Source organism: Salvia miltiorrhiza, chromosome 3 (assembly GCF_028751815.1).
Source record: "Salvia miltiorrhiza cultivar Shanhuang (shh) chromosome 3, IMPLAD_Smil_shh, whole genome shotgun sequence".
Taxonomy (NCBI): domain Eukaryota; kingdom Viridiplantae; phylum Streptophyta; class Magnoliopsida; order Lamiales; family Lamiaceae; genus Salvia; species Salvia miltiorrhiza.
Window position 1 is genome coordinate 2,928,139 of NC_080389.1, and position 25,785 is coordinate 2,953,923.

Consider the following 25,785-nt stretch of genomic DNA (forward strand, 5'->3'; position numbering starts at 1 on the left):
AGGGAATGACCTTGTGAAATTCAAATAATAGGATAAGAAGTCGGGCAACGCCCTTTGAGTGAAGAAAGACATAAATCAACTGATAGTAATCAATTAATAACATTCTAAATCTTAGGATTACAAGTTTGGTTTCATGCTTCTGATAACCAATATTAAATAACATAGTGCTAGAGTTGAGAGTCTAAGCTCGATAAGAAACATAATTCAGAATTTAACATAAAAGTTTTTAAGATAGAGAAACATAAGACAAATAAGAGCTAATGCAACAGCGGAAGACAAAATACGGAGTTGAACCCTAGCCTCAGCTCTGCCCCGTCAGCACCGACCAATCAACCTGAAAACATTTGAAAGTAATTTTGGGCTAAGTACTAATGTACTTAGTGGGCTAGCATTTTATAAACATTTCATAATCATAAGAGCAGTTTATCCAATTATACTTGACATGACTTAGAAGGTTTTAAATTGAAATAACTTCTAAGCATGTTAAAACATTTTATTATATTGCGCGCAATTGTCACACTCCCTTTCCGTTACTCGCTGTGATCCCGGACCTTTTAGCCACCGACGGATCCATTACTCCTGCTTTACTTGAACTGAGGGCGTAACCCAGTCAAGTTCCCATTTGGGACCCAATGCTCCGGAACACATCCCGTCGAGCACCCTTATAACGCCTCATACATGATTAGTGCCCGAATGGAGATCAACCCACCGAGTCAGCTAATAGGTGTACACAATTCTCAAATAACGTGTTAGGTCAAGAGAGAACCTCGATCGATTCATTGTTGCGAGCCTTAAACAGAGCAGAGTGCACAAAATATTTTATCGGATAAACAGTTTTCATTTCATTGAAACATTTAAGCTCAATAGCTAAATCATACATTTGAAAAATAAGCCCACCTGATTAGGCAATGCCTGTCGTTTATTCTTAACTCTGAATTGGTATAGCAGTGCTAGTCCTCACGATCCACAAAGCCTACAAGAAATCTATAATCTTAATAGGTCTCCCGAATCTAATATTAAGTTATAGTATAGTGCTTATCATCCTATGATTCACTTAGCCGGGTTTTCAAAATAAATAAATATTTGAAAACTAAAATTCTTGAGTTTAAGGACACCAACAATATCCTTGCTCGATTTTACTTAAATAATTGAATTAATAATAAAATCAATTTAATCATAAATGATTTTATGTAAAATGTTTGATGCAAAATTAATTCATGCTTTAACTCACATAATTAAATAAATATATTTAACATATGCACATAATAAGAAAATACTATTATGCAAACTTTTTCAAAAAAAATAATTAATTAAACTTAAATAAAGAGTCAATTTAATAAATCAATTAAACAAGTCCAACAATTAAATGGAAGTCCATATTTTTATTTCAAAAATTCGCAGCCCAAACAAAAGTAAATAGTAATCCACCATTTAAACTAAAATTTCGGCCCAGAGTTTAATTAAAAACGGCCCAAGCAAATAAAAAAAATGCAGCCCAAAACTAATTAATACCCGGCCCAAACACTCGGCCCAAACAAAGCCCAAACCCCCAAATCTATTTTCTCTCCTTCTTCTTTCTTAAACAACTCACGCACACACACACACCTCTCACAACACACGCACACCCCCACACAGTCGCCCAGCTCCCCACCCCTTCTCCCTCATCTCCGGCCAACGCCGGCCCTCTTCCGGCGCAGCAGCAACCGCTGGGAACCCCGGTCAACGCCACGCCACCCTCTGACCTCTCTCTCTCGTCCCTCTCCCACGGAATACACACACGACGCACCACCTCAGGCCGCCGACTCCCTCTGAAATCCGGCGGCCGCAGCGGCATTGAAACCATCGCCGCCGCCGCTCGCCCAAACCCAAGCCCTAAATCACCTCACTTCCCTCCTAACCTTCCTCTCTCTCTAAATCCCACTGGAGCCCTAGATCCCCAAACTCTAGATCGACCCTACCTTAAATTTCCGGCAGCGACGACGCCACACACGCCGCCGCCTCCGCCCCTTCAAATCTCCGGCGACTGCACAACCATAGGCTGCCGCCGCCGAGCTCCGGATCCCCCTGATTTCAGGCACTCTAATCGCGGCCCTTGGCCTCGATTCACGACGAGCAGCAGCTAATTGCCGCCGTCGTCGCCACCCTGCCTCCCTCTCTTCCGTTTGTTCGGCCGGACAGCAGCTCGGAGCCACCGCCGACCGTACCGCCCCCATCTCTCCCCTGACTCGTCTCTCACCACAGCAAGCATACACTCAACATATACATGTAAAAGATAGCTTATTCCCTTTAAAAAGCTTTGATTAGCAATTTGCAGAAAATGCATATGTGTATGATATGCAAATCAAATTATGTCTATGTCTATGTCATTGGTGATTATCTTCTTTTATAAAATCATGCTCTGATGTATGAATATATATATATATACAGATTGTATGCTCATGAATATGAATGTCATTTTAATTGAAATGCTTGAAATGTTTTGCTGTGTGAATCATGAGGTTTATTTGTGGTTTCTGCTAAACCAATTTGGAGCTAGAGGCGTAATGTATAAACAGAGGTAGGCGAAAAAGTCAAGTGGTTACCTTGGCGAGGATTTCAGTTGGTATTCTGATTTTTGCTTGTTTGCTCAATACTTGATTTCTGGTGAAATGAGCTTGGGGAGCCGATGAAAATAATTTGGTGGAGTAAGTGAGGGAGATATTTAAGGGAGTAGATGAACATGTTAAGGTAGGAAGCGTGGGTGAAGGAGTCAAAAATGGTAGGGAGCGTGCAAAAGAGTGAGCGCGCATGGTGGTTGAAGGAGTCAAAGAGTGGGCGCATGGTGGTCTGCTGTACTTGGCAGCAATTGGGCTTCTCTTAAAAAAAAAATGAATCTTGGGCTTAATTATTAACAAGGAACTAGGGCCCAAAATAATATTTGTCCAGGCCCAACACATTCAAAATAATTAAAGCCTAACTTAGACTTAAATTAAATCATGTAGTATTAAAATAATATTAGCATATAGAATTAATCACATTCATATAATTCAATTTATGAAATGCACAAAAATTCAAAAGACTAAATTTTATAAAAGCTTTTGAAAAAAAATTTTGTTGGAATAAACTCATTTTCATTTCTCCGGCATAAATCATCTTAATCTAAGTTCAAAATAATTCTAAATTTAATATAAATAGGCGGGGTGTTACATTCCTCCCTCCTTATAAAAATTTCGTCCTCGAAATTGCATATCTGGGTCATCTAGTTTGGATACTAGACTTTCATTCCACTCAACTCTTGTGCGGCACTAAATCATATACGTACTTAATTCCCTAACAGCGCGATATCGTTTAGCAAACTAGAAAATTTTCCTCAAACTCTGGTACGTCGTTATGTCGTGGAAACTTGTCTCGTCCTCTCCTGAAGATCGAAGAGGGATCTTTCTCTTGTTTAAAAGTATCGTGGCTCTGACTTGAGTAAGTCAACCAATTCGAGGATTGCATCAAATTCTATCATAGGAATAACATGTAAGTATGTCTAAATGTTTCCGCGCCTATATCGAGCTCTGAGTTCGCGGTGACGTCCTTAGTAGCAGTCTTTCATCGTCAGTTGTACTAATTTCTAACGTTGTTATGGACGATTGTGGCGTCAATTCTAATATCTTACAAGCAGCATATGAAATGAAAGAATAGGATACTCCAGTATTGAATAGAGCTATAATTGACATGTCGACAACATTAATCGTACCTGCCACGTTTCCGTGATCTCCTGCTGCTTGGTGTTGGTTAATGGCATAGGCCCTAGCGTATTGTGGTTGCCCCTGATTTCCTCTAGGACCTTGGTTTTGTCGCTGTTGGTTCCCGGGATTTTGTTGTTGGGGTGCTCCACCTCCCTTCTTTGGGCAATTCGAGACATAATGCCCGGCCTCTCCGCAGTTATAGCAGACGTTCATTCCTTTCAGACATTCTCCCGGATGGAGTTTTTGACATTTTGGGCAAGGAGTTTGAACCATTGCTTGAGGTTGTGGATTCTGATGTTGGTTCCGATTTTGATTCGCCACCCATGGTTTCTTCCCATTTCCAATGTTTCCACCAGTCCCTTCATTCCATTTTCTCTTTCCCTTACTACCATCTTGAGATGGTACGAATCCAAACTGTTCGGGGGATTTTCCTTTCTCCCTTGGCAACAATGACTCAATAGTGAGGGCTCTGCTCAATGTTTGTGCGTAGGTGAGACCTCCTTGACTTGCTAGGGAAATCGCTATCTCGTGACGCAGTCCGTTTCTGAACTTCTCTGCGCGTTTCTCATCACTGTCCACCAACGTCGGAGCATATCTTGATAGCTGATTGAAGGCCCTGTCGTACTCAGTCACAGTTCCCGTTTTCTGTCTCAGATTCCAAAACTCGTTCTGTTTCTTTTGTCGGTAACATCCCGGTATATACTTCTCATACAATTCAGCCTTAAATTCTTCCCATGTGAAATTCTCCCACTGTTCGTCAGTCATTGTCCGCCTAACTGACTCCCACCAAAAGTCAGCTTCGTCCACCAACTGATAAGTTGCGCATGCCACTTTATCCTCATCATCACAACGGATGTAGTTGAAGATCCGTTCTATTGCCCTAACCCATTTCTCGGCATCCGCAGGTTCGCCCAATCCATCAAACGTTGGAGGTTTTTCCTTGCGAAACTTTTCCTCGGCTGTGCGATTTGGTGCTACTTGTGGAATAGGCTCTTCGGGTACAAATCCCCTACCGCGCCCACGGCCACGTCCGCGCCCTCTACCACGTCCTCTTGGTGCACCTTCCATTCTGATTGACGGACGAGAATCAACAGAAGAAAAGACCCATTCGGCATACATACATACATATATAGATATACATGAGATATATCACTTCTATGGTGTAACCATGTGAAAGACTAGTTCTATGTGGAAACTAATCTAAACTTAAATGGAATAACTTAAGTGAAACCTTAATCTCATGACATTTCTTCTACGTTATAACATATCTATGTTAAACGTTGCTATCTTATCATTCCTTACTTAAATCGATCAAGCGGAGCTTTTACGACTAATATTTCTAAAGTATTCTTGGGTAGTACTCAAACGGTTTGTAAGAGACTCATCATTCATATCGTACAGGCAGTGGACCTAACACAATAACATAAAAACTTTTCATTCATTTGTTTCTTTTGAAACCTTTAAACATATGGACAATAAATGCCCCTTTCATAAAATTTTTCTTAAGCCGAAAAGATTAATGGAATCTAACTCGACCATAATTTTATTGATTCGTTAAGGGCTCGGGTAGTCCCAAACACGACATACATACATACATACATTGATTATATGAGTCAAAGGCTCAAAATAATAATATGAAAGCGATAAGCAATTCATATAACATCATACATTGAAAACGCGCACTTCTTAAAAACTTTGAAAGCATTTAAAATCATTGAAATTTTTAAGTCGTACCTTTTGTTGCGGCAGTGTGACGGCGAGCTGAGGGTCAACAAATTTTCTTAGAAGCCTAGAGGTACTATTCTAGACTCGACATTAGAAGCTTACGGTTATCAGAGACATGAAAGAAAACTTATGCTCTGATACCATTCTGTCACACCCCAATTCTTGAAGGAATAAACTATAATCGGGGTGCGACTAAAATCATAGAAATGAACAAGGGAATGACCTTGTGAAATTCAAATAATAGGATAAGAAGTCGGGCAACGCCCTTTGAGTGAAGAAAGACATAAATCAACTGATAGTAATCAATTAATAACATTCTAAATCTTAGGATCACAAGTTTGGTTTCATGCTTCTGATAACCAATATTAAATAACATAGTGCTAGAGTTGAGAGTCTAAGCTCGATAAGAAACATAATTCAGAATTTAACATAAAAGTTTTTAAGATAGAGAAACATAAGACAAATAAGAGCTAATGCAACAGCGGAAGACAAAATACGGAGTTGAACCCTAGCCTCAGCTCTGCCCCGTCAGCACCGACCAATCAACCTGAAAACATTTGAAAGTAATTTTGGGCTAAGTACTAATGTACTTAGTGGGCTAGCATTTTATAAACATTTCATAATCATAAGAGCAGTTTATCCAATTATACTTGACATGACTTAGAAGGTTTTAAATTGAAATAACTTCTAAGCATGTTAAAACATTTTATTATATTGCGCGCAATTGTCACACTCCCTTTCCGTTACTCGCTGTGATCCCGGACCTTTTAGCCACCGACGGATCCATTACTCCTGCTTTACTTGAACTGAGGGCGTAACCCAGTCAAGTTCCCATTTGGGACCCAATGCTCCGGAACACATCCCGTCGAGCACCCTTATAACGCCTCATACATGATTAGTGCCCGAATGGAGATCAACCCACCGAGTCAGCTAATAGGTGTACACAATTCTCAAATAACGTGTTAGGTCAAGAGAGAACCTCGATCGATTCATTGTTGCGAGCCTTAAACAGAGCAGAGTGCACAAAATATTTTATCGGATAAACAGTTTTCATTTCATTGAAACATTTAAGCTCAATAGCTAAATCATACATTTGAAAAATAAGCCCACCTGATTAGGCAATGCCTGTCGTTTATTCTTAACTCTGAATTGGTATAGCAGTGCTAGTCCTCACGATCCACAAAGCCTACAAGAAATCTATAATCTTAATAGGTCTCCCGAATCTAATATTAAGTTATAGTATAGTGCTTATCATCCTATGATTCACTTAGCCGGGTTTTCAAAATAAATAAATATTTGAAAACTAAAATTCTTGAGTTTAAGGACACCAACAATATCCTTGCTCGATTTTACTTAAATAATTGAATTAATAATAAAATCAATTTAATCATAAATGATTTTATGTAAAATGTTTGATGCAAAATTAATTCATGCTTTAACTCACATAATTAAATAAATATATTTAACATATGCACATAATAAGAAAATACTATTATGCAAACTTTTTCAAAAAAAATAATTAATTAAACTTAAATAAAGAGTCAATTTAATAAATCAATTAAACAAGTCCAACAATTAAATGGAAGTCCATATTTTTATTTCAAAAATTCGCAGCCCAAACAAAAGTAAATAGTAATCCACCATTTAAACTAAAATTTCGGCCCAGAGTTTAATTAAAAACGGCCCAAGCAAATAAAAAAAATGCAGCCCAAAACTAATTAATACCCGGCCCAAACACTCGGCCCAAACAAAGCCCAAACCCCCAAATCTATTTTCTCTCCTTCTTCTTTCTTAAACAACTCACGCACACACACACACCTCTCACAACACACGCACACCCCCACACAGTCGCCCAGCTCCCCACCCCTTCTCCCTCATCTCCGGCCAACGCCGGCCCTCTTCCGGCGCAGCAGCAACCGCTGGGAACCCCGGTCAACGCCACGCCACCCTCTGACCTCTCTCTCTCGTCCCTCTCCCACGGAATACACACACGACGCACCACCTCAGGCCGCCGACTCCCTCTGAAATCCGGCGGCCGCAGCGGCATTGAAACCATCGCCGCCGCCGCTCGCCCAAACCCAAGCCCTAAATCACCTCACTTCCCTCCTAACCTTCCTCTCTCTCTAAATCCCACTGGAGCCCTAGATCCCCAAACTCTAGATCGACCCTACCTTAAATTTCCGGCAGCGACGACGCCACACACGCCGCCGCCTCCGCCCCTTCAAATCTCCGGCGACTGCACAACCATAGGCTGCCGCCGCCGAGCTCCGGATCCCCCTGATTTCAGGCACTCTAATCGCGGCCCTTGGCCTCGATTCACGACGAGCAGCAGCTAATTGCCGCCGTCGTCGCCACCCTGCCTCCCTCTCTTCCGTTTGTTCGGCCGGACAGCAGCTCGGAGCCACCGCCGACCGTACCGCCCCCATCTCTCCCCTGACTCGTCTCTCACCACAGCAAGCATACACTCAACATATACATGTAAAAGATAGCTTATTCCCTTTAAAAAGCTTTGATTAGCAATTTGCAGAAAATGCATATGTGTATGATATGCAAATCAAATTATGTCTATGTCTATGTCATTGGTGATTATCTTCTTTTATAAAATCATGCTCTGATGTATGAATATATATATATATACAGATTGTATGCTCATGAATATGAATGTCATTTTAATTGAAATGCTTGAAATGTTTTGCTGTGTGAATCATGAGGTTTATTTGTGGTTTCTGCTAAACCAATTTGGAGCTAGAGGCGTAATGTATAAACAGAGGTAGGCGAAAAAGTCAAGTGGTTACCTTGGCGAGGATTTCAGTTGGTATTCTGATTTTTGCTTGTTTGCTCAATACTTGATTTCTGGTGAAATGAGCTTGGGGAGCCGATGAAAATAATTTGGTGGAGTAAGTGAGGGAGATATTTAAGGGAGTAGATGAACATGTTAAGGTAGGAAGCGTGGGTGAAGGAGTCAAAAATGGTAGGGAGCGTGCAAAAGAGTGAGCGCGCATGGTGGTTGAAGGAGTCAAAGAGTGGGCGCATGGTGGTCTGCTGTACTTGGCAGCAATTGGGCTTCTCTTAAAAAAAAAATGAATCTTGGGCTTAATTATTAACAAGGAACTAGGGCCCAAAATAATATTTGTCCAGGCCCAACACATTCAAAATAATTAAAGCCTAACTTAGACTTAAATTAAATCATGTAGTATTAAAATAATATTAGCATATAGAATTAATCACATTCATATAATTCAATTTATGAAATGCACAAAAATTCAGAAGACTAAATTTTATAAAAGCTTTTGAAAAAAAATTTTGTTGGAATAAACTCATTTTCATTTCTCCGGCATAAATCATCTTAATCTAAGTTCAAAATAATTCTAAATTTAATATAAATAGGCGGGGTGTTACACATATAGATGTTCAGGATCGATCTATATTTATTTTTTGCAGAAGACTTCACTAATTGTATAATCTAAATAAAATATTATCTACATGCTTACATGAAATTTTCTCTATTTATTTTTTATTATTATTTATTGTTAATGTTTATTTTGAAATGTTATGAGTTTTTATTGAGAGAGATAACTAATTATTGTAACAATTTATATTTGATTATTTAGATATTCAATAAATTTAAGCATATTCGGGTAATTAACATATATTATTATTATGAATTTAAAATGAGAATGAATAGTAAAATTATTTTTAATTGAGTTTAAAACAAATATGAGTATATAAACAAAATTCATAATTTGCAGATTGTATAATTATCAAATTTATACTTCAAATTATTAATAAAATTTATGTATAATAATTAATACCCATCGAATTTCGACGGGCAACAAACTAGTTCTAATATATATAATGAATTATACTCCTTGCAAAAAATTGATTCTCTTTTTAAAAATACCCTAGCTAGATAATGAATTATCATGTAATAACTAAATATAAATAATAAAAATTAGTTATATACCCTAACTGGACGAAATAAATCTTGGTGAATAATATAATATTTTTTAAACAAATTACTAATATAGTAAACCAAGTGAAGCAAATTAGATCTTAAGTTGACTTCCCCTACATAATTGTGTTGAGCTCATATTAACCAATTAGAACCATTAACGGTGTCCGCCAAAATTGCTTCTCAGCCAAAGCTTAATCTCTTCAAAGCTTGAATCGAATAAGAGAATCCCAAAGTCAAAAATCAGTCACTGCTGATTACATAAATTCTCTTAGACCTTAGGCAAACCTTGTTTATCCAAAGCCTAGGTCAAACTAACTCCAGAGAACTTGTTCTTTGAAGTTTAGTTGGCAAGATTTCAAACCTCCCTTCGACCGATAGAATCGAGTGTTTGAGTTGTAAAGGAGTTCAGGAAGGTACTCTATCTCCGTGAGGTCCTAGTGCCAGTTCGTGCTAGGAGTGAGAAATCCAACAAGGTGTGTTGGTACTGAAGATTGGATCTTCAGTTGTTTCGGTTGTGAGCACCCGCAAGCACACGTTTCGGTTTGTTGTGCACCCGTAAACACAAGCATCGGTTTGCAGTGCACCCGTAAGCACTTGCAGAGTGAAGTTGTTGGTCTGATCAACCGACTGTGGATGTAGGAAGTGCTTTTCGAACCACGTAAAAATCTCTGTGTTATTTACAGCTTTTAGTGTTACTTTCCTACTTGTGCTCTTACCTTTGATAAACTGAAAACTGATTAATTGCAAAGAAAAACTTAAGACTAACAACGTGCTCAACACAAAGGTTATTGCGAAACAAAAGAATTCCGCTGCGTGTGTTATCAGTCTGACTGATATATCATCTGATAGTCAGAAAGACTTATAACATCTCTGTTTTATCAAACTCGACTGAAGCCTTACGTGCATTAGTTAAGTTCTTGTGACTTAACTGATAACTCCTTATTGAAGAGTATTTCAGTATCAGTCGTCAACCCTGTTTTGATCAAAACTCTTTTCAGTAAACAGGTGTCTGAATTTGTGTGTAAAGTTTTGTTTTGATCTCTGTGTTGAGATCTCGAAAATAGCCTAATATATATCATGAATTATACTCCTACTTACCTTTCATTTGCAAAAAAAATTGATTCTTTTTTTTAAAATACCCTAGCTAGATAATGAATTATCATGTAATAAACTAAATATAAACAATAAAAATTAGTTATATACCCTAACTGGACGAAATAAACCTTGGTGAATAATATAATATTTTTTAAACAAATTACTAATATTGTAAACCAATAGTGAAGTAAATTAGATCTTAAGATGACTTCCCCTACATAATTGTGTTGAGCTCATATTAACCAATTAGAACCATTAATGGTGTCCGCGTGGACCCACCAAGAGTAAAATCATTACTACAAAGACTTGCTTTTGGGGTCTTCGTTGAAGCTTCAAACGCGCTATAAACACGCAGGAGATGGAGTAATTAAATTTGGTGGTTGGTTACATAGAATTTGAGATTGAAGGTAGCATAGCATAGTGGGAAAATGGCGGAGGCAGCAGTGACAAACCTACTGGATAACGTGCAGAAGCTGCTGGTGGAGCAGATGCATCTGATATCGGGGGCGGAGAAGGAGCTGAAGCAGCTGCAGATCGAGCTGGAGCTGATGAACGCCTTCTTGATGGAGTATGCCGACAAGCGGGAGAAGGGTCGGGTCTTCATACAGTTCGAGAGGCAGATCAGGGAGGCCGTCTACGAGGCCGAGGACATCCTCGACGCCTGCCTCACCCAAAAGGCCCAATCCGGCGCCACCACCATTCGCAACTTCATGCATCTTCATGACTTGGCCGAGAAGGTGAACGAGCTTAGGCTGCAGCTCCAGCCTATATTTGATCGTGCCATTAAGGGCTTGAACGCACTCCCCATCGCCCATCCATCTGCTGCAACCCCCGATGACAATAAATTCAAAAAGGTATGCTCAAGTGATTTCATTATATATATATAGTAGTCCATTCCTTGAGAGTTTGTAACGTGATGCAGACACAATTGTTGAGAGAAGACAATGTAGTGGGTTTCGCAGACGAGGAAGCCACTCTGATGAAATACTTGAAGGAAAAAACAGAGCAGCTCGACGTGATCTCCATCGTGGGAATGCCCGGCCTCGGCAAGACCACTCTCGCCTGGAAAATCTACCGCGACCCCAAAATCCAATTCGAGTTCCCCACCCTGATTTGGGTGTACGTCTCTCAAGAGCTGAACGTGAGAGAGGTGTTCCTCACCATCCTCAAGAACTTCACCCGCAACGACATGTCCGGCAAGGGGGAATGGGAGCTGACCCAGCTGGTCCGCTCCCATCTCGACAAGGGAAGATTCCTGCTCTTCATGGACGACGTGTGGAGCGTCGAGGACTGGCGACGGATCGAGGCCGCCCTGCCCAAGAGCAACAAATTAGGCAAGGTGTTGATAACGAGCCGTCACGTGGGCGTCGCCACGCAGACGAACAGCAGCAGGAAGCCCCACAAGCTGCGGTTCATGACCTTCGAGGAGAGCTGGGAGCTCCTGCAGTTAGAGGTGTTTGGTAAGAACAATCCCAGCCCCAAGGAGCTCGAGGGGCTGGGAATGCACATAGCCAGGCAGTTCGGCGGCGTGCCGCTTGCCGTGGTGGTGATCGGAGGAACCCTGTGAAAAAAGGCAGAGAAAGTGACATATACGACACAAGAAAGACTACCCTCGTGGTGTTGTTGAAGAATATGTGTTTTTGCAATCTTGTGCAATGTGTGCTGTTTAGCTGATTAGAGTAATTCCACATGTCACTGAATGAGACACTACCTAATGTGAATGGATGAAATATGGCGGTGTAAAGGCCGGTCTTTTGGTGTCAACGCTATGAAAAGGGCAGAGAACATGTCATATACGACACGAGAAAGACTATCCACGTGGTGTTATTGAAGAATATGTATTTTAGCAATCTTGTGCAATGTGTGCTGATTAGATGATTAGAGTAATTCCACATGTCACTGAATTTGTATCATTTTGTTGGCAGCGGCCTAAGGTGCTTACCATGGAAGACAAACTGACAGTCCTTGGATGCAAGTATGTATTTTCGTGGCTACATTTAGCTTTTCTGTTGGGATGTTAAGCATATCCACACTCGTATTGATAAACATGTGAAATGCGACAACAAGAGAGATTGGGAGAAGATCTCCGACAGCGTGAGCATCTACGTGCAGGATGATAAGCGCACCGAAAGCATCATCTCCCTCAGCTACAACAACCTCCCTCATCACCTGAGGGATTGCTTCCTGTACTTCGGGATGTTTCCCGAGGATACGGAGATCAGCGCGTGGAAGCTCACTCGCCTGTGGATCGCCGAGGGATTCATACAGCAGAGGAGGGGGCGGAGCCTTGAGGAGGTCGCCGAGGACAGCCTCGACGACCTCGTGGCCCGGAACTTGGTCATGGTCGAGAGGGCTAAGGCCAACGGCGACGTCAAGACGTGCCGCGTCCACGACATGATCCGGGAGTTCTGCCAGAACGAGGCGTCGTTCGCGAATAAGAATCTGTTCCAGGAGGTGAAGAAGAGGCGCCACGGCGTGTTCGACCCGGCCGTCACGGAGATCGTCAAGCGCCGCCGCCTCTGCATCCATTCCCACGTGCCGGAATTCCTCCGCAGGAAGCCGAGAGGCCCCGGGGTCCGCTCGTTCGTCTGTTTCTCCAAGGAAGCGATCGCGCTGCTGCCGGAGTATACCCCGTCGATCCCCGACGCCTTCCATTTGCTCCGCGTTGTCGACGCCACTCCGCTCAAGTTCACCAAATTCCCCCCCAAGCTCACCAAGCTGATTCATCTGAGGTACATCGCTCTCTCGGGGAACGAATTCAAGGCTCTGCCCGAGGCACTGTCGAAGCTCTGGAACCTACAGACCGTGAAAATCGACACTGCCTCGCGCGAGCTGGAGTTCAAGGTCGACATCTCGAAGATGATGCAGCTGAGGCATCTGAAGACGAAAGCAGCAATCAAGCTCAAGGAGGCGAGGGGCGAGGGCGGGGAGAATCTCCAGACGCTGAGCAGGCTGATGGCGGAGTGCTGCAACGAGGAGCTCTTCACACGGGCATCCAACCTCAAGAACCTCGGGATCCGAGGGGATCTCAACGCACTCGTCGACGCCACCTACCTGGGGAAGCTGGAGCGGCTCGAGAAGCTGAAGCTGGTGCACGACGTGTTCCCCTCCACCGCCGACAAGGCGCTGCATCGCGTGCCGCACTCGCACGGCTTCCCGCCCAATCTGAGGATGCTGACGCTCTCCTCCACCTACCTGGAGTGGCAGCACATGGCGACGCTGGGGAGGCTGCTCAATCTGCAGGTGCTCAAGCTCAAGGAGATGGCTTTTAAAGGGAAGTTGTGGCAGGCTAAGGGCGGCGGCTTCCCGCAGCTGGAGACGCTGCACATCGAGCGCACCGAGCTGGAGATATGGACCGCGGCTTCGGCTGAGCCGTTCCCGAAGCTCAAGAATCTGATACTCAAGAACTGCGAGAGGCTTCAAGAGATCCCGTGTGTGGTGGGGAAGGGGGAAAGCCTTCAGCTCGTCGATATTGAACGAGTGTCGCACACGCTGCTTCAATCTGCAAAGAAAATCGAGGTGGAAAAGCAACAAATGCAAGGTGGGGATGTAAGAGGTAGAAGGGCTGGTGGATTTAAGCTCAAGATTTCACCAGGGGATGCATCATCATCATCATCAACCACAAACTAATCCAATGGCTAGGTAGCTTTAAATATTAAACTATTTTTATGTTCTTCATTTCTCTCTCTCTCTCTCTCTTTTTATGTTGTTAAACTTTTGCTTGCAATGGCAATCTTGTGCATGTTGTTAAACTTTAGTAATCTATTTTTATTTTCTTCATTTTTGTCTTCTTTTTTAATGTTAAACTTTTGCTTGCAATGGCAATCATTTATATTACAAAATTTTATAATAATTATATATATTTCACATAATGAAACAGACTTCATATACTATACATGATTAAGCACACAAGCTTACACAAAAATGCGCTTTATGATGATGATCAAGTCTATAAAATTTGATGACTTTGCAGTTGCTTACATTTTAATTAATTGCACAATTTTCATCAAATTTGCCTCTTGAATTGAATAACATAGTTTATTGAGATAATTGAATAATGATGTCTCATATGAGTACTATTTTGTTCAATATCTCAGGTTTATAAAGAAACAATATTATTTGTGGATAGATTAATCTCTTGAGCATTTGGGATGGCCAAGCTGTTATTTTCTAAATCGAGGTTATTTAATAGGGAAAACAAACGCATCAGTGCCGGTGGCAAAAAGATGCTGAAAGGAGAACTACTTTGCTTTTCCTTTTGAAATGTGGAATCATAATTGCTGAAACTGAGGGAGCCAGGAGCATAATCAAATGAGTTTGGATCAATAAAATGCTTTTAGTTTTGCATAGTGGCCTATTTATACTAAAATGCTGCTCGTGTTCCATCATTTTTCTTGATGCAGTTGCATATTTTAGTTGATTAATTATAGCACATGTTGATTGTGGTTTTAGGCTTATGCTCTCTCTCTCATGAATTGTGTTGAGGATAGGAAATAACGTTGATATGGGCACTTAATTTGTAAGATTTAGATTCCATTCCACAGCTTCACTTGGTGTAGTTCTGTACCAGCTCTTTTAAATATGTACTATTTTCCTTCAAATCATCATCAGAGTCTTCTTGATCCATTCATTGCGTGCAGAAAATAAATCAAAGTGGTGTGTGAATGATATATAGACATTTCTCTATTATAGAGAGAGGAACAACGACGTCAATACAAATAAATAACATTTCGACTGAATTATTTCAATTTAAATAAATGTAAAAGTTGATGCCATATTTGGATTCTAGCGAAAAAAAGACAATGCATATCTAATGCATTTGTAAGTGACAAATAGGACAATGAAAAGTATTAACAATGAAAACCACACATTAATCTTGTTTATTTAGTTATAACTTCACTTTCTTCGGTATGTCGTGTTCTTGAAAATACTACTGCTTTATTGCTTTTGATAAGAAGAATACAATTTTCACAAATAAAATAGGGCAAATAGCGCCAAAATTCATGATTTTTTTACCCGATTCTCGTTTTTTCCACGACTTTTAAATTTTAGATAAAAATACACCACCTTTTGATTGAATCTGATTTTTCCCAGGATGTTAATTTCACCCAATTTAAACCCTATGTGGCACCTGGAATAGCCAACATGGCAACGCCGTCAGGCGAAGTAAACACTGTCGTTTCCGGCAAGATAAAAACAATGCCATTTTGTGATTAAAATGCTAAAAAAAAAATCAGCATAAACGACAACAATAACATAATCTATACTAATAGAAAAAGAGCGAATGACAATTTAAGGGACAACTTGTGGATTGCCTATTTTACCCATAAAATATAAATTTGTTAGTATAGATTAATAATTATCAACATCACGATTTTTCAATTAATTTTGACTCCTTTCTTTTTTGCCTTTTTAAAGAGAATGACTCACGATTTTTCAATCCATTGACTTCATAATTATCTTAATTAAGGGATATAATATTATCTATGGAAGAAGTTCACTCTAATTCCGTATATATTTATATATATCAAAATCTTTATCTTATGTACTAACTAAACTAAACTCTAAATATAAATAAAAATTAATTAAAGTTCTACTAATTCTTCTCCAACTCAATCAATTATCTCCTCGCAACTAACCTCAAAGTCATTCTTCCGCACCATCGCATACAACCTCGCCGCCGCTGTGAGCCTCCGGTCCGCCGCGCTTCACCGTTGCTCTTAGTCTTTTTTCCGGTCGCCGCCTCCCCTCTTCGAAGGCCGGTTGAGGTTAGTTTTGATTCTCGCTTCGTATGTCGTCTACACCAGCGCCACTATGAGAAGCAAGCAGCTTGTCTTTGTTGAATTGAGATCCAAGTAAATTCTTGTGTATCCTTATAAAATATCATAGGTGTTAATAAAGCTTGTTATTATGGTCCTACTGATTGTTCTCAAAGATATCAGGCTAATTGGGATGTTAAAAAAATAAGTATTTGTGTTCAAGTTATCATAATATCTAAAAAGATATCAGCTTTTAGAATTTGTTTGAGAATTGAGCATGCATGTCCTCACTACGGAAGCAAGCGTCGTGCATTCGTAAGCAATATTCTCAATTGCGGCTGTCCAAAAAATTTGGTTATGTCAAAATTTTGAGTTCGGATATTTTATTCTGTGAATAAAATATTGGTTTGAATTGTTGGGAAAGTTTTTATATATGTATTAAAGTTGTAGTTAATTTAGTTGATGTTATAGCTTTTATAAAACAAAAGGCTGAGTTAAACCAATAGCATCGCATTATTTCTCACTGTCATTACCAAGATAAGACTGACTTAAAGAGTTTTAGGCTTTCTAACCATATGCTGGCATGTGGACTCCTCATAAGTTTCCAGCGAGCTTATAATGTTGCTCGCCCTTTGAATACTTTTCTGGTTATAATATGTCCAGGTCACCCGACAAGTTAAACACTTCGAAGAGAACCATTCCGTTCGATTTCTCGCTTAATTAGTCGGGCAGAGAAGCTTGAAGGTGATCTATCAAGGTAAGGATATCCATGTTTTGGTCATGGAAGGATGTATGCAAATAAGATTGACATTATTATGGATTAAAGAAGCAATATTTTGTTTGCCAATTTGCTCCGCAGGTCGCCGCCGTCGATTGGAATTTCATAATTTCCTCCGCACATGGGTACGCCTATGATATTATATTCAAATTTCAGGAGATTATATTTTGTTTTCAGTATGAATATGCTACAAAATAGTTTGCGATTTTATGGTATTTGAATATGCTAGAACATAGTACGTATTATTGAATGTGGCTTAATTGTGTAATTTATCAAAATAAAATTAGTAAGGCATAGTTATATTTTAATTTATTTTTTGAGAGAAAAAAAGGCATAATTTAATTCAAAATTTTGTGCTCCAATTATATTCGGGAAAACATAAAAAGTTGAGAGGTGAAAATTCATGTGAGGGGCAGGAGCACATCTCACGATTTTGGGTTACAATTTTCTAGAGAGTAGCAATATTGAGTGGCCTTTGTCAGTTTGAGGAAGACAATTGAGATGATTGTAATTAATACACTGTGAAGTAAACTATACTAGAATTTTGGATGTTGATTTCAATGGTATATATATATATTTTTGTTTAGTGTATTACCATATTCTTGATGTATAGTCTTGATACGAAGAGAGAGAAGAAAAGAGTCGGTTTTACACTTTACCTTTACCTGGTAGGTTGCATGAAACAATAAGTACTATAATTCGACGATCTAAGAAGTAAAAACTTAAGAAATAGTTGTGTTTGCTTATATATATATGTATATATATTTATTTTATATATATGTCTTTGTGTCATGTTACGAGAAGGCTGCTGATATTCTTCCATCTCATTTTGCCGCTGATGGAAGAAAGAGTTTGCTTCAAATTCTTGCCCATGTAGTTTTTTTTTTCCACGGGAGTCATGTAGTTTTTTTGCTGTTTTTTTGGGGGTCTTTTTTTTGTTATCTACTTAATTATGGTTTAATTGGAGTTTTCTAATTTCTTAGCACTGGCATATATATTACAAGAGGCATATATATTGTTTATTTCATACTGCACACACATATATATATATATATATATATATATATATATATATATATATATGATTGAGTTTTGTAATCGCAGTTGCATTTCATTTTTATCAACACTTACATATATGACACATTCAAATGATCGAGCATTATATATTTATGAAATTTGGTGTGCCTATTATTGTATATGGTTGTGGGGTGGATTTAGGCTTTGATGAGGAATCAAAAAATGAGATTCATACCAAGAATTTCTATTAGTAGAAGAAAATTGATCTCATGTAGTATATTTCACCTCTCATAAATTTCATAATTTTAATTGTCTTTATTGTTTTTGGAAATAGCAATATGCATTTTTAATTTTTAAAATATTTGTTGATTTTAATATACATTTTTAGTATAGATTGCTAATTTGTTATTACATTTGACAAGAAGTAGAAAATATTTCATTTTCATGATAGAAAACCAAAAAAATAAACTTTATTATACCATATTTGCAGGACACATGTATCCAAATGTTATAAATGTTCAGTTATGTCCTCAAATTTTTGTTTTGGTCATTTAGGCTGATTTAAAAGTTATGCAAATTTTTGGGTTTGTAGAATGACCTTTATTTAATTGTGAAAGTTAGGCTTTGATAAAATATAATGATATAGTAATTGTTTTGCTGTCATATCAATATGTTTATATTTATCAATTGATTAGAGTTATACTTATAATTATTATTAACATTCCTTTTTGTTGTTATTTGTTTATTATTATTATATATTATTTTTGTGTTACAGAATAAATATTTTTTTGCAGGATTTTAAAATTTATATACACTAACTATGAACATGGAAGTTACATTGCGCAAAACAAGCTCATCTTCAGGTATTTTCTATAGCATGAGCGCACAAGCTTTTAAGTATATATATATATATATATATATATATATATATATATATATATTAATTGTCTATGTTATAATCACCACATATCACACAACATGAGCACAAATCAAATTATTTTTTTAATTAATATATTTATATTTATATATTGCAGCTAATGAGGTATACAGACAAAGAAAAAATCTACAAAGACAAAAGAAACGTAAACGAAATGCAAGTGATTTGAATTGTAAGTATTACATTCTTTTAAGATAAAAATACGTTTAATACATTATGATAAATTATTAATGTTTTTTTTAATTATATTGTTTATCTATTTAGGTTCATTGCTACATGAATTGAAAAATGTGTCTGATTGCATTCATTGTGGTGCAAGAAGATTTGAATATGAACCTCCTACTTTTTGTTGTGATAATGGAAAAGTTAAACTTGCATTTTCTGAAGTTCATCCGGAGTTGGATGAATTGTTTACAGCCTAGTCAGAAGAAGCTATTAATTTCAGAAGGAATATTCGTGCTTATAATAGTATATTCTCATTTACTTCGTTTGGTGTAAAATTGGACAAACTATACCAAATGTAATAACAAATTAGCAAATGACAATAAACAAAGCTCAATTGTAATCAGTTTGCCATCGGTGCTTCATCCCATATAATCAGTTTGCAATGACAATAAACAAAGCTCAAGGACAAACTATACCAAATGTTGGTGTATATATATTTGCCTTCTCCGGTATTTTCTCACGGACAATTATATGTTGCTCTATCACGAGGAACTTCAATGTCTACTACTAAAGTGTTGATTAAGCCAAACACAACAGATACAAGACAAAAAATGTTGACGAAAAATGTTGTCTACACTCAAGTTTTGATCGCAGGTAATTATTTAATTTAAAATTTAATTTATATGATGTTATTTTGCATTGATAATATTATATTTACGTGTTTAACAGGACAACAAAATCATGAAGAATCAGAAAGATGCAATTGATGATTCGCATTGTGTTCAAGACACTCGGTACGCAACTGGAATTTCATCATTTTAATTGTTTATGTTGTTTTCGAGATAGCAATATGCATTGTTAATTTTTAAAATATTTATTGCTTTTAATATACATTTTTTTAATATGAGGAAATTATTTTGTCTAATTGAAATTCTAATATGATGTTGCAATATTTAAAAAAACAAAAAACAAAAATAAAGGGGTCATGGTGTATAACCGAGTTGATTAAGAATTGCAATTTTCACCCAAAAGTTAGTAGTATAACCGAGTTAGACAGTAATTCAAATATGGTTAGGATAAGGATAAAAATAATTTAATAGATCAAAGACTTGTTATAGAAATCTACAATATTAGAATTAGAATTGTAATAGGAATCAAACTTTCGAATCCACATTATATAATGGTGTATAATTTTTTTGTACACAATCAAATTACAACATATCCGCCTCTAATTTTCTTTCTCTTCTGCGTTTTTGTTTATCTTCTGCGATTGAACGAATTCTTGGTAAGTTCTATCATTCATAGTTCTAGAAAAGTTAGTTTCTTCCTTCTGACGCTTACGTGTTCGACGAATTTACTGAGAGAAAATTTTCCCTATCTTGAAGTTATTTCTTTGATTTTCTTCATGCTTAATATTTGATCGAATTTTAGAGGTCTATGAATGTGTGCATTTATTTATCCGTAATGAATTCGTGCTTACCTGCATATCTAAGCATTGATTTCTTTATCTTTATAATTTAAGATTAGCATGAATACGTGTGAATTGTAATTTAGGCTAAAACATAAGCCAAACCCTAAGTTAATTATTAGTTTTTAAGTTCATATATAGAACACTAAAATAAATAAATACGTAAATACACTGATAAAATAAAATACAGATTAAAAGTGAATAAATAATTGGTGATAGATAGTTAGGCTTTGATAAAATACAATGATATAATTGTTTTGTTGCCATATCAATATGTTTATATTTATTTGATTAGAGTTATACTTATAATTATTATTAACATTCCTTTTTGTTGTTGTTCGTTTATTATTATTTATTATTGTCGCGTTATATTACGTTAAATGAGATGTTATATATACATAATTTTATTATTTTTATTGTAGGATATATAATATTCAACAATGACGACAATCGAAACTCTGCAAGTAAATGAAAGATCATTTACAATTGCATTGAAGGGCTTTGAGAATAGGCCACGAAGTAAATTGTGGACCTAATTTAAGCACAAAAATCTGGAAATTGATAATGGTTGACAAAGAGGTAAGTCACAAATTTAATTATGACTTTAATTTTTACAATTTATATATTTATCACTCAATTTGCAGGGTGTCCAAATTGGAGTGACAAAAAGTAAGTTCTTTATTTATTATTTGCATCCATCTTTCAATTTCCAATGCATATATATATATATATATATATATATATATATATATATATATAGGCATATGTTATTTTTATTTAATGTTTCATGCATATACTATAATTTGTTCATAACCTTAGAAAAATAACTATATTTGAATTTACTCAATATTTCTCATAGATCTGAACTTGTAGAGATATCTTTATGGGAAGATATGGCGAAAAATGAAGGACATGACCTTGAACAAATAACTGGAGGCAAGCCAACTGTTGCAATTTCCTATGTCGTGGCAAAAAGGAAATTTGGTAACAAACATATTATATATATTTTCTTAAAATAATACTTCATTTTTTTAATTTGTAAACTACTTATATATATATATTATTTAGGTCGTATACTCTTGCAAAATATAATGAGATCCGTCTTGCAAATTACACCAACATGCAAAGAGATCCAGCCAATCCAATCGTACGTATCAAAAAATAAATAAATTATATAGTTTTAAAAAAAAATCAAACATATCATTTAATATTATATGCAGGTGTTCTGATGTTGATGATGATGCATTAGCAATTGCTAAATTAGCAATGACACAAAAAATAAAACAAGCAAAGGAACTCACTCTTAAAGATCTCAGAGACAATCAACATTTATTATCAGAGGTACGGTATTTAAATAATTAATGATGCATTTCAAAAGTACATAATCGACTATTTCTATAATATTATTATTTTTTTATCATATATTAGGGTGTTTCGTATTGTTTTACATGAATTATCGACAAAGTTGAAAATAAAGCAACAATATGGTATGATTCTTGTAAAAATTGCAACACATCTTTCTCCAAAATTGATGAGAGTGCAATATGCAAAAAATGCAATGAAGAAGTTCTTGAGACGTCGCCCACGTACATATCAAATTTAAAATTACTACCAATTCAAAATTAGTTAATGACACAATAACAAAAATATACTACTCCCTCCGTCCCTGAAATAAGTTTCTCTTTTTCCATTTTGGGACGTCCCCCAAATAAGTTCCTCTTTCTTTCTTTCTATTTTTGGACAACTACCCCACCACTAATAATACTTTATTTATTCTTACTTTTAACTTTTTCACCACTCCCAATACTAATTATAATACTTTTTCACCTTTTCACCACTCCCAATACTAATTATGACATATTTTTCTCCACTATCAATACACTTTACCATTTTCCTTAAAACCCGTGCCGTCCCCAAAGAGGAACTTATTTTGGGGACGGAGGGAGTAATTTTTATCATTTTATATAATTCTAGATACAGAATCACAATAAATGTTATACAAGGCGACTGCAATGCACGTATTACACTATTTGGTCAAGTGGCAGAGGTATATGTAGGATGCTCTGTGGATGAATATCTTTCTTCAATCAAAGAGGTAAATTATGATTTCTTACTTAATCACTTAATATAATTTAAATTGTTAATATTACAAAATTCGATATTACATAATTATAACAATTATATATTTTCATAGGGTGAAACAGAATCCACATACTATAGACGACTAAGCACACAAGCGTACACAGAAATGCGCTTCATGACGATGCTCAAGTCTATAAAATTTGATCAACGAGGAAATATCAATATCGTAGCAAATGCAATCGAAAAAATGGAACCAATGGAAAGCATCGATGTTGGAGATATTGAAGAAGAGCCGACTGAAGTGGAGGAAAAGAAACATTCACCCGAGAAATCAAAAAAGAAAATTCCGTCTAGAAAGAAAAAATCTACGATTGAGTTGCAGCCCACAGAATCGCAAAAGAAAAAAAGAAGGATAACCAAGAAAAAGTTTCATGACTACATTGACATTACAAGTGACGACGATCTGCCGCTGAACAGCATTTTGCAAACCAAAAATAACAAGAAGAGATCCCCAATCGTCAAAATCAAACAAGAAAAGATTTAAAATTCGTCTTACTCCTTACTTAGATAATTTAGGATGTTTTTTCATAGATTTTTTTGCATTTTTATTTAGAAGTATGAATATTACTTTATTACTTTTAAATTTAATCATTAATAGTTGCATTGGTTCCTTTTTTTTATTTACATAGTAAAAATCAAACGTGTTCAACGTGCATCGCACGTTCTTCCTGCTAGTAATCGATAAAAACATGTAAATAAACTTACAAGTTAGACATTTCTTGCCCAACTGCAAAGATGCCGCAACATTCCAAAGTTGTGATACCCATCGAATGTGTAAGGGAAGAAAACAATTTAAGTGACAAGAGAAAGAAAGCTAATTCGCACCAATGAAAGAGAGAAAAATTATAGAAATATAAAATTAGGGAATATTTAAGCCATGTCGCATCCCCATCAGCATTAAGTAAGCCAAATTAGTTTTAATTTTGGCCGAAAGAGTTCGTAGTCGAAAAAATCAGAATCAATTAGAAGATTGTGTATTTTTTATCTAAAATTTAAAAATTGTGAAAAAAATATCAAGTAAAAGTTCGTGAATTTTGACGATATTTGCCCAATTAAATACTATACACAAAGTACATTTGCACAAGAAAAATAATCGATTGCACTGCTCTGCTTTGCTTAAGATGTGATGCCTAATGGAGTTCAGAAAGAAAGAAGGATAAGTTACCTTTCATGCCCTACTTCATTGGACTTGGGGTAATTGCGCCTATATACATGAACATTTAGCAAATTCTGGTTTTCCCACTACAAAAAAAGCGCTGATTACCGACGGCTAAATGCCGTCGGTAAAAAAAGACGGCCGCCGGTAAATAGTGTTACCGGCGGCGATAACGGCGGCAATCTCCCGCCGCTAAACGGTTCGTCGGCAACGACAATAACGGCGGCGAACATCCGCCGTCGGCAGTTAACGGCGGCGCTGCCGCCGGAATTGTCGCCGTTAAACGGCGGAGCCTAGCCGGAGAAATAGCGGCGGCAGACACCGCCGCTAGTTACCGAGGGCTATCTTGCCGTCGGTAGAGAGCCACCGGAGTCCGGCTGACCTTGCCGGAAAACTACCGACGGTGATTACCGCCGCTAAATAGCGGCGGCGAAACGCCGTCGGTAACAAGCTACCGCCGGCCGGTGGTTCACGCCGGAGGATGGCCGGGTATTTACCGAGGGTAAATTGCCGTCGGTAACTACCGACGGCGTTTTGCCCACGGTAATATTTTTTATTTTATTTTTTTATTTTATTTTATTTTATTTATTTATTTATTTATTTATTTATTTATTTATTTTATTGTATATTGTATATCCACAATTTATTTCCGTATTTATACGGTATTGCATACTTTAGACGAACTTCCCAGTCGGCGACCCGACTTCCCAGTGGGTCACCCATCTTGCTTGTGCTATGTGTCAAGCACGCTTAACTTTGAAATTCTTTTCGAGTGATCACCAGTACAGAACACTCGTATTATTGATATATCTACATCTATTAATTCATTTAAATGCTATATACTCACTCATATAATTATAATTTTTGAATATGTGGAGATAATACCTTAAATATGTTGTTAATTAGTGAGCGAGTTCGTTTCGGTCCTTATTTTTATCGTCGGTAAAATATTTAATTAATATTTAATAATTAATTAATTAATTAATTAATTAATTAATTAATTAATTTTTTTTTTTTTTAACATTAATACACCAAAAGTGTTTTAATTTGGTTATTATAATGTGATTTGAATTTATTTGTTTATGTTAAATGCAATCATCATCATCATTGCCATAAATATATAAAACATTTATAGTTTTAATAATTAAAGCACTTGAAATATATAGTTCAATAAAACATAAATTTGAAAAGAAAGTGCAAATGTAATTTTGTTTGAAAACATAAACATAAGTCTAAGCATCATCATCATCATCATCATCGGCATCAGGGTGTGGAGGTGGCGGAGCATTATACATCCTCATAAACGCCTCCAATTGAGCCACGCGGTCCTGCATCTGTTGGCGTTCTGCTTGCTCTGCCGCCATGCGCTCCTCTATCTGTTGGCGTTGTGCTTGCTCTGCCGCCAATCGCTCCTCCAGCGTGGAGATCCGTGTCTCATAAAGCTGCTGAGACACCGCAGAAGTGCCCGTGCTGCGGATAGACCCCCTACTAGCCTGACTCTGCCCGGCACTCCCGACGCCGTAGATCCGTGACCTATCAATTTGCACCACCTCCAAATACACCTCGTCTAGCCGCTCCTGTCGTCCTGTGGCAGCGGCCAGTCGATGAACCTCGGCCTAATACATACATAACAATGCATAATTGTTAGAAAATAAATACATTCACTAAATATTTGAATAAACTTAAACACTTACGTCAATTCTAGCATCTCTCTCCGACGTATAACTTCCGTCGGCGTACGTGTGGAGGCGGAGGAAGGTGGCATAGTTCGGTGCATCCTGGGGAGTACCAGGATCCAAGCTCTGTATATGCATTTATATAAGATAAATAAGTTATATTAGTCAATATATTAATTTAATTTATATACTTAAT

The 25,785-nt window shown here is 37.3% G+C and overlaps 1 protein-coding gene and 2 long non-coding RNA genes across 3 annotated transcripts; 2 read left to right on the forward strand and 1 right to left on the reverse strand.

Annotated features, from left to right (window-relative positions):
- Positions 1-5,713: 5,713 nt before the first annotated feature.
- LOC131017102 (uncharacterized) lies at positions 5,714-8,495 on the reverse strand. Its single transcript, XR_009099420.1, has 3 exons — positions 8,237-8,495; positions 6,552-6,627; positions 5,714-5,988 (listed from the first exon to the last, which is right to left on the reverse strand). It is a non-coding gene; the product is annotated as an uncharacterized LOC131017102 (long non-coding RNA).
- A 2,409-nt stretch (positions 8,496-10,904) lies between these two features.
- LOC131015789 (putative late blight resistance protein homolog R1A-10) lies at positions 10,905-15,115 on the forward strand. The gene is made up of 5 exons (XM_057944213.1): positions 10,905-11,345; positions 11,414-12,054; positions 12,374-12,425; positions 12,493-14,133; positions 14,589-15,115. The coding sequence occupies exons 1-4, from the start codon at positions 10,920-10,922 to the stop codon at positions 14,119-14,121; spliced, it is 2,748 nt and encodes a 915-aa protein (XP_057800196.1). The 5' UTR covers positions 10,905-10,919; the 3' UTR covers positions 14,122-14,133; positions 14,589-15,115.
- Positions 15,116-16,097: 982 nt separating this feature from the next.
- On the forward strand, positions 16,098-23,130 carry LOC131017038 (uncharacterized). Its single transcript, XR_009099355.1, has 14 exons — positions 16,098-16,259; positions 16,914-17,007; positions 17,110-17,153; positions 18,840-18,908; positions 19,080-19,154; positions 19,247-19,801; positions 19,877-19,941; positions 21,038-21,194; positions 21,260-21,284; positions 21,489-21,599; positions 21,684-21,762; positions 21,836-21,956; positions 22,590-22,710; positions 22,810-23,130. It is a non-coding gene; the product is annotated as an uncharacterized LOC131017038 (long non-coding RNA).
- Positions 23,131-25,785: the final 2,655 nt, after the last annotated feature.

Excerpts from the sequence above, each read along its gene's own strand:
- LOC131015789 (XM_057944213.1), top strand. The coding sequence starts at position 10,920 with ATGGCGGAGGCAGCAGTGACAAACCTACTGGATAACGTGCAGAAGCTG. Across the intron at positions 12,055-12,373 it reads GTGGTGATCGGAGGAACCCT|AGTAATTCCACATGTCACTG; the intron begins GTGAAAAAAGGC and ends TTAGATGATTAG. Across the intron at positions 12,426-12,492 it reads TTTGTTGGCAGCGGCCTAAG|CTTTTCTGTTGGGATGTTAA; the intron begins GTGCTTACCATG and ends GGCTACATTTAG.